The sequence below is a fragment of the Sparus aurata genome, chromosome 1 (genome assembly GCF_900880675.1).
Source record: "Sparus aurata chromosome 1, fSpaAur1.1, whole genome shotgun sequence".
In the NCBI taxonomy this organism is placed as follows: Eukaryota; Metazoa; Chordata; class Actinopteri; order Spariformes; family Sparidae; genus Sparus; species Sparus aurata.
The window spans coordinates 21,302,042-21,312,597 of record NC_044187.1 but is presented as its reverse complement, the minus strand read 5'-3'; the positions used below and the strand labels follow the sequence as shown (position 1 = coordinate 21,312,597).

The window sequence follows — 10,556 nt, the reverse complement described above, 5'->3', positions numbered from 1 at the left end:
TACTTTTGTTCTCTCTTTGCTTTTTTTTGCTTTTTGTATCATTCTCTAGTATGTTTTTGTGAATGGGAAGGCTATAAACACTTACTGCAAAACATACTATGGTTTATTACTTGAAGATGGCAAAATGGGGTTTGTTGCCTTTGACAATAAAGCTCGAGAAATGAGTCTTAGAGCAGGAAATGAAATATTAAAAGAGACATTTTTGCTGAGAAGCTATTTTGATTGAAATAAACTGAAGATCGACTAGAAAACAGACAAACAGAGAAAAATGTACTTAAAATATTTGGTCTTCAGCTCTGTACAACATTTAAGTCACCAAAAAAAATTTTCAGCCTGGGTGCCAGAATTAAATGTGAGCATTGTACATTATAATACAAGAATACATCGTATCATATTGTCTGTTTCTGGACAGCTTACAGACATGTTTGTGCTGCAGAAAAAAGGTTTATATATCAATTCAAATTGTACTCAATTAAGATTTTAAATAGTAGATAACATGGTGTAATTACGGACTTGAAGAAAATAACCCCCCAAAATTACTTAGTTCAATACAAGTTGTAGTGTATAGTACAGTAAAAAAGTGTTGAGCGATGGGCCACTTCTTTTACCTTCAAAGATACTCTCAAAACACTTCCACTGACATCTGTATCCAAGTCCTTCTTAAAAACGAAGTTGTTATACTTATTCCCCGACCCTTTGTCTTTTCTCCTGTATTTAATTCTAAGACGTACTTTAAGAATACCTTGTAATGATAATAATGATGATAAACTTTATTCATGGAGCACCTTTTAAAAACTGAGTTTACAAAGTGCTTTGGCAAAAAAAACAAAAGCAGGAAAATCAGGAAGATGGTATTTCAGAATAAAGAATCAACAGTCAAGCCAAACACAAGGAAGTCCAGTCTGAGGTGAAGCTAAAACAAGAAGGCAGAACAGAAAAAGTTAAAACACAAATAGATATGAGTCATTAAAAGTAAAAGAGGAAAAAAAGGCAACTTTCAGAAGACACATTAAAAGAAAGAGACAGGAGAAGTAATGCAAAAAAAATAAAGATAAATAAAAAAGAATAAAATCGATAAAGGACCATGAGAGGACGACATCACATCAGAGGAATTAAGAAAAGATTAAAAGGTAGAGAGCAGCTAAAACAATAAAAGATTTAAAAAAATTTATGAAGTAAAGGACGGTAAAAAAAAAAGAAGACATCAGATGAGAGGAATTAAAAACAGATAAATAGACTGAGAGCAGACAAATCAATAAAAAGATAGAATATGAAAATCAGATTAAAAGGGTGACGTCACATAACAGACGGTATATAAAAGTGAGTTTTAGGAAGTGATTTAAAAGAAGTTAATGATTCTTCAAGACTTATCTGTTCAGGAGGGTCATTCCAAAGTCCAGGGGGCCCTGACGTCATAAGCGCGGTCACCTCTCGACTTTGGAACGACCGGAAGGGCCCCGCCCGACGATCTAAGGCTGATTGTGCACCCTTAATCATTACACAGTAATTGTTATAGCTGTGATCTAAAGCCTTTCACTGCTGCTGTGACTCTACATAAACAGAGTGTTTGTAAGGAGCTTTATTTTCTCGGGTCCTTGACCTGAGGAGAGATGCATGCTCATGCCACGTTTGTGCTGACGTCTGCATGTCACAGAAGTCATAAGTCTGTGACGCTGGCTGTCGCTCTAATTCGTGGTATTAGTGTCGCCCTGTTGCCCCTAAGCCCCATGAGAACATACGTGCATCACACAGACCAGCCTTGTCAATAAGACGAGAGTCCTCACAGCTTGGAAACCACACGTTCTTTAATCTCTGGAGGACTTTGTTGGCGCTGTGATAATCTACGAGTCTATAATAATTACTCCTCTAAATGTAAACGCCTGTATTTCAGTATATACAGTATAAACTACCACAGTTGTTACTTAAAGGGCTTTTTATTCCAGGACCATAAACTTTCAGGAGAAACAGGTTTAGGAGGCTGTTTACATAATCTATAGTGTACATAAACGTTTCAGTTTTACAATCAGAGTAACCTTTTTTAAAACTTTTAATATTTTTAGAATTATGTGAGCGTATTTGCATTTTTATTGATGTATAAGGCAAAGTTTACAGGGTTCAGACCAAAACTGTCACAACCATCTTGTCCTTAAAGGTTCATTGTATTTTTGTGCTATGTGGTCGACCAAACTGTAACTCGCTTGCATTTCCTGTTTTTTTTCAGCAGATCCCTACTCAGTGGAAAAAAATGTTTAGAATCACTGAAAGCGTCAGGCATCATATAAATCACACCTTTCAAGTTTAATTTAATATCTGCCATGGCGCTGTCTATAAATAAAATGAGCATTTCCGAGGCTTTGAGTTTTTTTGTTTTAACATCAGCACAAAAGAAAACATTTCTGTGGTGGATGTGGGAGCTGCTGTAATTTTTGTGGACTTTCTCTGCGTCTCTAGCAAGACAACGTTTTATGTATTTTGTTTTTGGCTCTCATTTTTAGATTTCCCTGTAGTTTAGATGGACTTTAATAGGATTCTGGAGAATAATTTGGGGTCAAAGTATTCAGTGGCAGAGGAACAAACTGTCTTTTGGCTGCGAGAAACCAATGATGACTGAGTTCAAGGCAGCGTGATAACATTTTATACGTTTTCACAGCATTTCGACAATCTGTTAATGTGATGTCACATCACAAGCTTCCATTTTATGAACTGGCAGTCCCTGAAATGAAAATGTTTATAAATTGTGACATCATGAATCAAATTAAGTTATTCAGTTCATCTGATGAAATCTTGTTCACATTACATAGCTTGCTTTTTGGGATGTTTACTGAGAATTCATCAGGTATCTTGGTTTACATTCACCAACCCCTACCTGGGATTTTAAGACTAATTAATAATGATGAATAATCAGTTGTATATTACACGTTTTACTGTAATCAGTAACTCTTTACAAGATTAAAAGTTTTTTAAAAGAAAAAAAGGCCTCATACATTTTTAATAAATATGTTAGAATGAAGAAAATCAATGTAATAACAACTGGGATGGGAACTGGATGGAGGTTGTGTCCCTCCTGTGGTGAATGAACCAAAACGCAGCCCAGATAATCCTTCACTGGTCACACGGGCCTCCTCACTGGCTGTCTGCAGCCTGCCTGGGCTTCAAGCATGATCATTAACATCAAAATGATGCTGCTAAGGAGACACTGTAAGACACATGAAAAGCTCACACTTCATACTTCATCAGTACTCATGATGTTTAATTGTCATAATGCGTCCCTCTAAACTTCAGATTGTCAACACACCACAGTGCAGACACACACACCTCTCTCCTGTTGCACGGTGACACGTACTCCAACGTCCCAGCACCCCCACTTACCAACAACACCTGGCTGGTTCCCAAGAAGCCTCCAATCAGATCCCAGAGAAGTCACAGCAGCCACAGCCAGCTGCCATGTGGCGACCGTCAGATACACCGCAGAGGTGACACGACTCACCCACACTACCTACAGCTACAAAAGTTTTCTGAGCATTGCTTGGTGAGTCTCCTGTCTTCCCTCAGAGGAATCATTTGAAACATGCTGGTCACTCTGCTCGTCTCCCTCCTGGTGTCTTCTGTGTTTGCCACAGAGAAAGGTAAATGGATTTAATGTGTCTGCCTGGTTTTACTCGAGATTTCTTCTCTCTGCTCTCATCGATTTGTAAAATAATTAGTATCGACACTCTAAATGTAGGTTTTTCATCCCTTACGCTAGGCAAAACAATTTTTTTTTAACATTTAGTCATTAATTGTCCCCAGAGGATGAATCCTAATGATTTTGGTGATCTCAAGTGCCACCATAAAGTTGACATTTTTGGATATATTTCTTGACAATTGTTAGGATACATCCTAACGACTCTGGTGATCTCCTGACTTTCCCTTATGCTCCACCAGCAATTCAAATTTCTCACTTATCTAGTGAAGTATCTCAACATTTACTTGGCAAAAGCACTTTATCCAGATATTCAAAGTTTCCAGATGATGAACCCTAGTGTGCCAATCCCCTCAGTTTTGCTTTAATGCCAGCACAAGTTTCACATGTGTGGTTTGGGGTGAAGAAATTCTTCATTTATTGGACAGATTGCTGTGAAATGTGGTTCAGACATTGGTCCCCCTCTGGATGAATTGTCGTACTTCAGTCATAACAAAGCTTTTCCACCAGACCAGAGCTATCATCGTGTCAGTTTTAAATTGTTCAGTACTTTCATTTATGATCAAACCTTGCTAATTAGCAAACGTAAACATGCTAACATCACAAACTAAGACGGTGAACACTGAGGAAAATACACCTCCTGAACTTCAGCATGTTAGCGTTTTCGATGTTTTAACATTACCATTTAGCCCACAGTGGTTTTTAAGAACACACTACAGCTAGCATTGTCGAGATTGAAGGACTGTAACTGGTTTTCGTGTCTCGTTTGTCTTGTTCACTTCTGTTTCAGACAGTGCCCTTCCCAGGCTGACCGACACCAAAGCCGTTGAGGCCTTCATCGACTCGGCTGAAGTTGTGGTCATCGGATTCCTGGAGGTCAGTAAAAGAAATTGCATTCAGTGAACAAAAAAAAGCAGTCTGGACCATGGGCACAAATAAGCTCTCAGACATCTTATAAACAAGCCCACAGGGGCTGTTTTATGGCTTAGTTTATTATGCTAACATGCCGCGGGAAACCAGACATGATCGGACCAATTAGCTGAGTGAGTGAGACTGCCCAAAAATACAACATTTGTTTGCACCCCGGTCTCGGTGATGCTGCTGTCATGAATAGATTTTGAAGAAGAATGTACTTCCTGTGGCCACACCTTTGGCAGCACTGGTGCTGTGAGGATGGAGGGGTGGCAGGCTGTCCCACGGAGGCGAGCCCTTTGGCCAGACTCTCGTGTGTGGGGGAAGATGGCGGGCTACTTGACAGGAAATACATACGTATCTGAAGACTTGTGGGATTGGCTCCATTGACCTGCTTGTAAACAAGTGCACAGGGAGAAGGTTCATGAGAGGAGAGTGGAAGAGAGCAGCAGAGAGCACATGAGGATAACACATTGCTGGACCGTGATGCCAAGGGCTAAAAGAGACAAAAATATTGGTGCTGTGACTCACTGGGAATGAACACATATTACAGACTACAAAATGATAAAATGGACTGCCAGAGCTCATGCAATACGGTCTCAGAAATAGATGTGATTCACCTTCCGCTGAGCCAGCTTCAGCTCTCTCTTCCTGCTACATTTCTTTGTTTCTCCACCTCTCTGACTTTCTCTTTCTCTCTCTCTCTGCCCTCTTCACTTTTTTAAACTTTCTTTGAGAAAAAAAGAAAAAGATGGCAACACACTAGTGGTGGTCTTTGAGGAGTGAAAAAGTCATTTTAAAATGAGAAACATACACCCCAACTCAGAAATATCCTCCTTTTATGTCTAACTCTGCGTCCATGCGTAAGATGAAAGACGATCAGATAAAATAGAACCTTATTTTTCCGGAGGGGAAATTGTTGCGCAGCAGCGAGGAAGAGTACGAAAATGAAGTCATAGTAAGCACACTGTCAAAAATATAAACAACTTAACGGTAAAGTGCAAAATGTGGATCGTTAAAGCTTAAAACATAAGTAGAGGGCGAGCTATTTGTGAGTATAGATGTTGATGATAACATTATTTAGGGTAATAAAAAAAATAAACATCCTGTCATATTGTCACATATCCTATGTAAATGGGAAATTGAAATAACATATTTTATCTACAAGTATGAATTGTAGTATGATCCAAGAAATTCTGAAACTTTAAAAGTCATCACGTGTATCTAAAACAGAACAGTTAGCTTCATCTTGTATTGATTTATTTTAATGAATAATATCTGAACTTACCTTTTTAAAAGATTGTGTTGACCCTAATTTTACTACATTTTACTTTATGTGTGAACCGGTTTTCCTCGAATTGACTCGACATCACCTTTAATTTACAATCAAGAATTAAAATCCTTACAATGATATTAATTATTTAAAAGGGCTAAAACATTATAAAAATGTACCAATGGGCATTATGATGATTCAAATGTTTTACTTAAAGTAAAGGTGGATTTTTTTGACATTTGATGGATTCAAAATGTTACTTAAGTAAAAGTAAAAAAATAAATAAAAAAAAGCATTATCAGCTAAATGGACTTCAGGGGCTGGCTCTTGTCATTAGTATGTGTATTTATTATATAATACCATTATAATTACTGATGCATAATGAAGATGAAACCAGCAGGTAAATGTTACACCTGGCTGTTGCTTTAGTATACTGCTGGGAACTTTTGATAAAAAGCAAAACCTCATATTTATACGGTCAGCTTATAGTTTGTGTATAAAACCTTAAGTTTTAAGTGTAATAGTTATCTGAATTTGTCAGATGAATGTAGTGTAGAAAACAGTAGAAAAAACTTAGATTTAAACCATTACCTGAGATATAGTCCAAACAATGTCCCGTCTGTAACTCTGTTTCCCTTCTGTGTGTCAGGGAGAGGAGAGTCAAGGCTACCAGGAGCTCGTTGCAGCTGCAAAGCGAGTCGACTCGGTCCCTGTAGCCATTTGCACTGAGAAAGAGGTGTGGGCTGACCACAGCATCTCCTCAGACACCATCACCCTGTTCAGAAAGGTATTTTACACCATCATGAGTTTGTGTACATGAGACATATGTTGGGAATAATACACATGATCGGTGTTGTCAGTTTTATGATGATGTCATGTTGTGTGTTATGTGATCCAGGCTGATAACCACCAGGAGAACCTCGTCCTTTCCGATGCCAAGAAGTTAGACGCTGACGGTCTTGTGAACTTCATCACCATCAACGAGATCCGATTCATCACTGAATACAGCCAAGTGGTGGGTCTGACTCGTGTCCTCATCACCATCACATTAATCTTTCCTGCATTTGTCTGTCAAACAGCCATTTGTTTCTGGTCAGTTATCCCTGAAAGATTCACTTCTTTCATTTAAAGAATATATTTTATTTAAGACAAATGGAAGATTTAAAAAAATAGCAAAAAGCACATACAAAAATACACTTTTTACATTTTAATATTCACTCACCCAACAACAACTCTATTGCACATATGTATGGGGGCCATCTAGACACGGGCAATTCAAAAAAGCTTTACAGAGACATAGAAATGCATTAAAATAAGACATTTAGAAAATGTTAGAATTGCATTTAGAATACAATTTAAAAAAGAAGCAAAACTAAATATTTTTAAGTATATGCCACTTCTCACCCCTTTAGCATTTATTGACATTTTTAAAAAATATTTTGTATCAAATAAATAGATAAATTCTGACCAATCTTACATTGTCTATTTTTTCTCCATCACTCCTTTTTAGCAATGCACATTACTCCAAATATTCAATGAACTTAACGAACATGAATGTCGACACGAAGAATAAAAAACACCATGATTTGTATAAATTTAGAATAACCTGTTGGATCCTGTCAGGTGAAAGGCCTCTGACCAACTTCTCCCATCTTAGTCCTCATTCTCTACATTTTTCTTTTCTTTTCCTGTGTTTCTCCTCAGAATGCAGTAGGCCTGTTCGGCTCAGAGGTGAAGACACACCTCCTGCTCTTTGCCAACAGAGGAAAGAAACACTTTGCAGAGCTCAAGAAGCGACTGGGAGCTCTGGCCCCCGAGTTCACAGGGAAGGTGAGAATGTATATCTCGGACTAAAGTAAATGCAGGGATCATGAAGTGTTTTATTCATATCAGCCACAAGTCAAATACAACCAAGTGATTTTACATTTATGTGGTGACTAGAGTGGAAGCTAAGTGATAAAAACTGTGTTCCAGTTCTTGTTTGTGCTCATTAATGGAGCGCTGAAGTCCAACGCCAAGGCAGTGGGCTACTTCGGCCTAAAGTCCAAGGACCTCCCACGTGTCGGTATCTATGACGCTCAGTCTGACATGAAGTGGCTCCTACCTGAGGGAGAGATCTCCACTGAGCGAGTACGAGACTTCTGCCAGTCCTTCCTGAAAGGGGAACTGAAGGTGAGGAACAATAATACAGCTGACCTGAAATAGTCACTGCGGATGATTAGATGAATGTTGTTATAGTTGACTAACTAAACTCAAAAAATTTAAATGATAGCGTGAAAAACATTTTAATTCACTGATATTAGAATAAAAACTAGACTTAAGAAAATAAAAAACGAAAACTAAATAAAAATGTAAAGGAAATTACTTTAGTTGTTGTCTTGGTTTAATTTAATTTAATCTGTCAACACAGAAAGAATGAGGAAGTATGATTCATATATTTATTGAGGCTTGGAGGTCTACATGACTGAGAGTTGACTGCTTTAAGTGTTGTTTTTGAGTCTGCTGCTGAAAAATACCCCTCATAGCGTAACAAAAATAATTTGAATAATAAAGGTTATATTAAAACCAATAGAAACTGCACTGAAACGAACAAATTCTAAACTGAATTCAGATGAAAGCAAAATTAAAAAAAAATAATAAATTAAAAAAAACAATGAAAAATATAAAACTATGGTAACCCTGAATGTATTCAACCTGATCACAGCTTATCATTTAGATAAGCTGTGATCAGCTGTGATTTAGAATAAACTGTGATTTAGAATAAACTGCAAAATTAAGAAATTGAGAAACAAGACAGGAACACTTTTTCACTCGCTGTGTTTGAAAAAGTGGTAACTTGGAGCACGGCCGCAATGTACAACGAGAGTAAAAACACCTCTTGCCGTGTCGTAAAAGTACATGTGCCACACAGCAGACAGGAAACCTCACTCTGTGCACTAATTTGCTCTGTGACACGACACGGCGCAGCAGCTGGGTGTGACGCAGAGTCTGAAGCCTCACAACAAGACCGAGGGACCAGAGTAATGCCAGGACATCAGCAAAGGGCCGCACTATCGGCACTGAAATCATACAAGTAGATGGAGAAAAAATGGCATCTGAAAATTACATTAAAACAAACATTACAGCCAAATGTGATGTATAATGCAGCACCAGGCACACTGGAGTCCCTTCATTTGTCATATGCAAGAAAATAATTAACTGATAATGATTTTATAGTTAAAAGACACCCTCAGATGTCCGCAAAAGGGGTTTCTCAAGGTCCTCGACACAGATGAATATAATTCATTGTCACTATAATTCCATGGATAAGCAACACAATGACATGATGTGTGGCTGTTCTGGTCATGGGTTTACTAAACATTCCGTAATCAAATATACGTAAAATTCTCTAGATGCGATGCCATGCAACCTAACCATGTAACCTCCACAAGTGTATCAAAACCAACTATCACAGACACACAGTAGGATTCGACATGACCAACCGAAGCAGGGCACAGTGTAATCTGCAAAATGATGTACCATATTAGTTAATAGGCACGCATAAGTCGAGGATTGATCAAATGGGAAAACGTCCTAAAAACATGCAAATGTATGAGCAGCCTATGAGCCCAGTCCTCATAAACAAGGTTCAAGTTACCCATGACATACAGATAAGCACAATCATTTCTTGTTCATCATCATCATAAACTAATCATACATCAATAAAAGCCTAATATCACATGTGAAAAATAGAAATGCATGTTATTGTGTAATTATGTCAATATTTTGGAGAGCCCTCCAAGTTTTACAAATCATGTTTTCAAGGGAGCTTCATGTCTCACTCGCGAAAAAGAAGTTCACACCCTGACTTGGAACACGTCTTATCAAACTGGGATCCATGTACTCATTTGTGTCAATACAGCGGTTCCTTGACATGAAAAGGTCTGAGAACCAAAAAAACACAAAACATCAAACTTGAACCTTCACTTTGTCACATTACTCTCAGGCTCAATCACAATCTTTTTACAGCTTTTTGTTTGGGATTATTTCTGGAGAATGACTGCATATACACCTGGCATATGCAAGTCTTCACAAGTTTTTCAAGGCTTTCCAATCAGTACATCATGCGACACCAACTGTTCTCAGCCCCTCATGTTTTTCCTTGTCCTTGTCATATTGCTTATGCACTTCTGAAACTGGATAATTTAGAAAAACAAATCGTGACAGATAAAACCTAGAAATGCAGCAGATCCAAAATAGATTAAAGAACATCCCATAACGCACCAGACAGAGTTGTTGGCGTGGACAAAGTTAATTCCTAAATGAAGGCACATCTTTGAGCTTTGAGCCAACAGCAGACTTTTAATGTCTGTATCTGTGAAATGCTGCATAAATAAACTTGAGGTAACCTTGATACAAGTGTCATATATTCCCTCTGTGCTGTATTTCACTTATCACACCCTCGTGTCTTCTTCAGGAGGTGAAGCAGGCGGGAGCAGAGGCCAAATCAGAGCTGTAGGCCTCAGAGAAGGAATGTAAATGAACTCAGATTAAAAAAACATGGAAAACGACGGTCTGAGGTGAATTCTTTCTTCCCTCCAATACAAAGGAAACTATGCAAAGTGAACATTTGTATGTGTGCGTGTGCATATCATGTGTCCTCACTCCTTTACCCATGTGTTGTGTTTTGTCTGTTTACGCGAGTGTGAG

General features: G+C 38.1%; 1 protein-coding gene across 1 annotated transcript; it reads left to right on the top strand.

Annotated features, from left to right (window-relative positions):
* Positions 1-3,473: 3,473 nt before the first annotated feature.
* On the top strand, positions 3,474-10,418 carry erp27 (endoplasmic reticulum protein 27). Its single transcript, XM_030412056.1, has 7 exons — positions 3,474-3,626; positions 4,473-4,558; positions 6,517-6,654; positions 6,766-6,882; positions 7,572-7,697; positions 7,842-8,039; positions 10,324-10,418. Exons 1-7 carry the CDS (start codon positions 3,569-3,571, stop codon positions 10,363-10,365), a joined length of 765 nt encoding a protein of 254 aa, XP_030267916.1. The 5' UTR covers positions 3,474-3,568; the 3' UTR covers positions 10,366-10,418.
* Positions 10,419-10,556: the final 138 nt, after the last annotated feature.

Bases quoted from the DNA above. Each gene is read 5' to 3' on its own strand.
- erp27 (XM_030412056.1), top strand. From the start codon at position 3,569: ATGCTGGTCACTCTGCTCGTCTCCCTCCTGGTGTCTTCTGTGTTTGCC. The intron at 3,627-4,472 runs GTAAATGGATTT...CTTCTGTTTCAG, and splicing joins TGTGTTTGCCACAGAGAAAG to ACAGTGCCCTTCCCAGGCTG. The intron at 6,883-7,571 runs GTGGGTCTGACT...GTTTCTCCTCAG, and splicing joins TCACTGAATACAGCCAAGTG to AATGCAGTAGGCCTGTTCGG.